Source organism: Battus philenor, unplaced genomic scaffold (genome assembly GCF_028537555.1).
Source record: "Battus philenor isolate CCGP_79_NKW_IND1 unplaced genomic scaffold, ilBatPhil1.0.hap1 SCAF_10, whole genome shotgun sequence".
NCBI classification, from domain to species: Eukaryota; Metazoa; Arthropoda; class Insecta; order Lepidoptera; family Papilionidae; genus Battus; species Battus philenor.
In genome coordinates, this window is record NW_027181662.1 from 1,418,969 (window position 1) to 1,421,905 (window position 2,937).

Here is a 2,937-nt window from a genome sequence, read left to right on the forward strand (position 1 = left end):
CAACATTTTTACGGAGAGTATTTTTTTTCTCATAAACGGCGTTTCAAAATAAAAACAATTTGAAACGACTGATTTTGGAAAAGGTCTACTATAGACACACTTTTTAAAGATTTAAAAAAAATTAAAATAAATAAAGAAAATTATACCAACTGTGATAATATATACCAATTTAATTTAAAAAAATGTATGATTTTTGTGTACGATGTTGAGAAAACTAAAAGTGGAGTAAAGAAATAAAACAAGGAAATGAAATAATTAATTAAAAATTAAAAGTTCTCTGTCCCTAAACGAGAACGAGGGACGCCTAACAACGGAGGCCATAAAAAAAACTTTAACAGTCTATTTCCGATCACCCTGTGTTAAATTAACTGAAATATAATTTTACGATGATGATTTCATGTAATTTATACACATAGCTCTGAACTCGGGCAAGTCTCTTTTGAATTCGTGAATGCATTTCTCAACGATGTCCTCGACGTACGGAGCCGTGGATTTTACAAGTTTCAACCATCTGAAAAAAGATTACGTACAAATCATCAAAATTACAACGTTTTTAAACGGTTTTATTTAGTTCGACCCGTACGGAATTTATTTGGATCAAAATTAGAAATTGAAATTTAAGCACCTTCCGGTTATCAGATTGATCTTAAATTAGGTACACACATTTAATTTAGATGACAATACAATATAACAAAATCGATAACATTATAAATCTAAGATGGCCGCCGATACAAAATGGCGGATTACGTATTTTTCCTTAACCCCCTCAATATGGGTATCAAATGAAAGGGCTACACTAGTAAAACACGATGATTATGACAAAATTAAAAATTCAAGATGGACGCCGTTCCAATATGGCGGACTAGGTACATATTTTTCCACAACCACCACAATATCGATATCAAAAAACCGTTTAACTTAAAAGTTTTTTAAATGTATTTATTGACCTCACCTAACAATGTTAGAGTTGACCGAGAGCATTGTGTACACTTCTCTGACGTTGATGTCTCCAGTGGAGCTCTACTCAAACTCACCTGACGATATTAGGGTACTCTGTGATGTCGGCGGCGAAGGCTGAGATGCAGGACACAGTCACGCTAAGGGCCAGGTCAGCGAGCGTCAATTCAGACCCCGCCGCGAACTTGGAACCTTCTAGGAACGTATTGAAAAAGCCTAGAGCATCCTTCACCAGCTTTAACTTTTCTTCTTCCAGTGTTTTTCCGAATACATACGGATACTAAAAAATACGAATCTTATAATAGTATTTTAACAGTTCGACTGGTAACCGGTGCAAAAGCGCTGCGTAGTTTTATCTTGAAAACTTCGACGAAGCGCTTTTGTATTGTTAATTTCAACATATCTTTGATCATCTCCGGATACTGCACTCGTAGCATATTTTAATTTATTTTTCTCTACATTACTGCTTGAAACCATCGTCAAGGTAAACGTACGAAAATAATTAGTAACATTAATCGATATTTGTCTAAGCGAGTGTTTCATTTGACGATATCAAGTCTTGCAAGAATTAGTTTAAACAGTAAAAGCAATTGAAGTATACCTTATTACGTCATGGATAAAAATGTAGATATTATTCGAAAAAAATTCTAAAGCATACGTACATAATAATCTTTAAAACTAGAGAAAATAGTTCCAATATCGAAGTCCAATCTCTGGTCGATGAGTGCGCGTGTCCGAATGTCTTCGGGATAGAGTTTCTTGTCTCCGTACTTGGCCAGAAGATATTTCGCAATGCTACGCGACTCCCATAACACGAAGCCGTCGTCCACGATTGTCGGGGTGGTATGCTGAGGGTTGATCTAAAAATGGGAGATCCTTTATGATTTATTCAAAAACAAGATATTCTTTATTCGAAAGCACTTTCGTATCGTCAACATAAAATGTCGACATTGTTGTCCCAAATGAAAGCCTCCGGGTCGGAAGGCAGCGACCACGGTCAGGTAGACGCCGCGTGGACAGGTCTTCCACTCGGTGGACCGACGACATAGTGAAGATCGAAGGAAGTCGCTGGACGCGGGCAGCGCAGGACCTCGCAGTAGCCGTCTAGCGGCTGAAAAGAAGATTCTTTTTAACTTTATTTATATAATATAAAACTACATTACATTATGTAATTAGTAAGTGTGCCAACGGGAGTAATGTTGCTTCCTACATTAGTCAAGGCCTGTACCGCAGGTGCAGCAGCAGTGACGTTCCATGTAGATGTGCGTGTATTTATTATTAGTGTAGTTTTTTTGATTAGTTGTGTAATTATAGTTGTGTGCAATGAATAAATTATAAGTGTAATATGTATGAATAACGTACCTTCACGAATTCAGGTTTAAGATAGTCGGCCTTTATAAAATCAAGGAAGTGATATTTTATCTCCGACTCGATATTCAACGCTGCGATCGTCAAGGACACGAGGGTGCACGGCGGTGAGCCTTGTACGAAGTAAAAGTCAATGGTCATCTTGAATCACGTGTCGATCTTCAATTGTATCCTGTAACCACCGCGCCGTATTAGCTTCAAACAAGATTACATGTTACATACGTGTTGTAAGGATTCTGATTCATCATCGCAGGAACGTACGTCGCTAACCGTTGATGGATCACCTGAACAGAAGCAACTTCATAAGGAAAATAGTTTAAGAGAAACATTCCACCTTCATACATGGACAATTAGATTAATTAAGCTTATAAGTTTAATTTTTAATTTCTGTTGTTTCAGTCCATATACGCCCACTGTCAGGCATAGGCCATTATTAAAGATATCTACAGAGGAATATACGGTTGGCGATTGTATTATGGTACGCAGAAGACACTTCTGCATCCTCTGGAAGCCTATTTGTACAGCAACGGTAATCCCATACAATTAATGCACAAAGGGTGAATTATTCAAGATTGTATCGCAGGAATCGAACCCGCGATCAACAAACCAAAG

At 37.4% G+C, this 2,937-nt stretch overlaps 1 protein-coding gene across 1 annotated transcript; it reads right to left on the reverse strand.

Annotated features, from left to right (window-relative positions):
• Positions 1-229: 229 nt before the first annotated feature.
• Positions 230-2,479, reverse strand: LOC137924063 (glutathione S-transferase 1-like). Its single transcript, XM_068767381.1, has 4 exons — positions 2,320-2,479; positions 1,620-1,817; positions 1,035-1,237; positions 230-511 (listed from the first exon to the last, which is right to left on the reverse strand). The coding sequence occupies exons 1-4, from the start codon at positions 2,464-2,466 to the stop codon at positions 382-384; spliced, it is 678 nt and encodes a 225-aa protein (XP_068623482.1). The 5' UTR covers positions 2,467-2,479; the 3' UTR covers positions 230-381.
• Between the last annotated feature and the right edge of the window lie 458 nt (positions 2,480-2,937).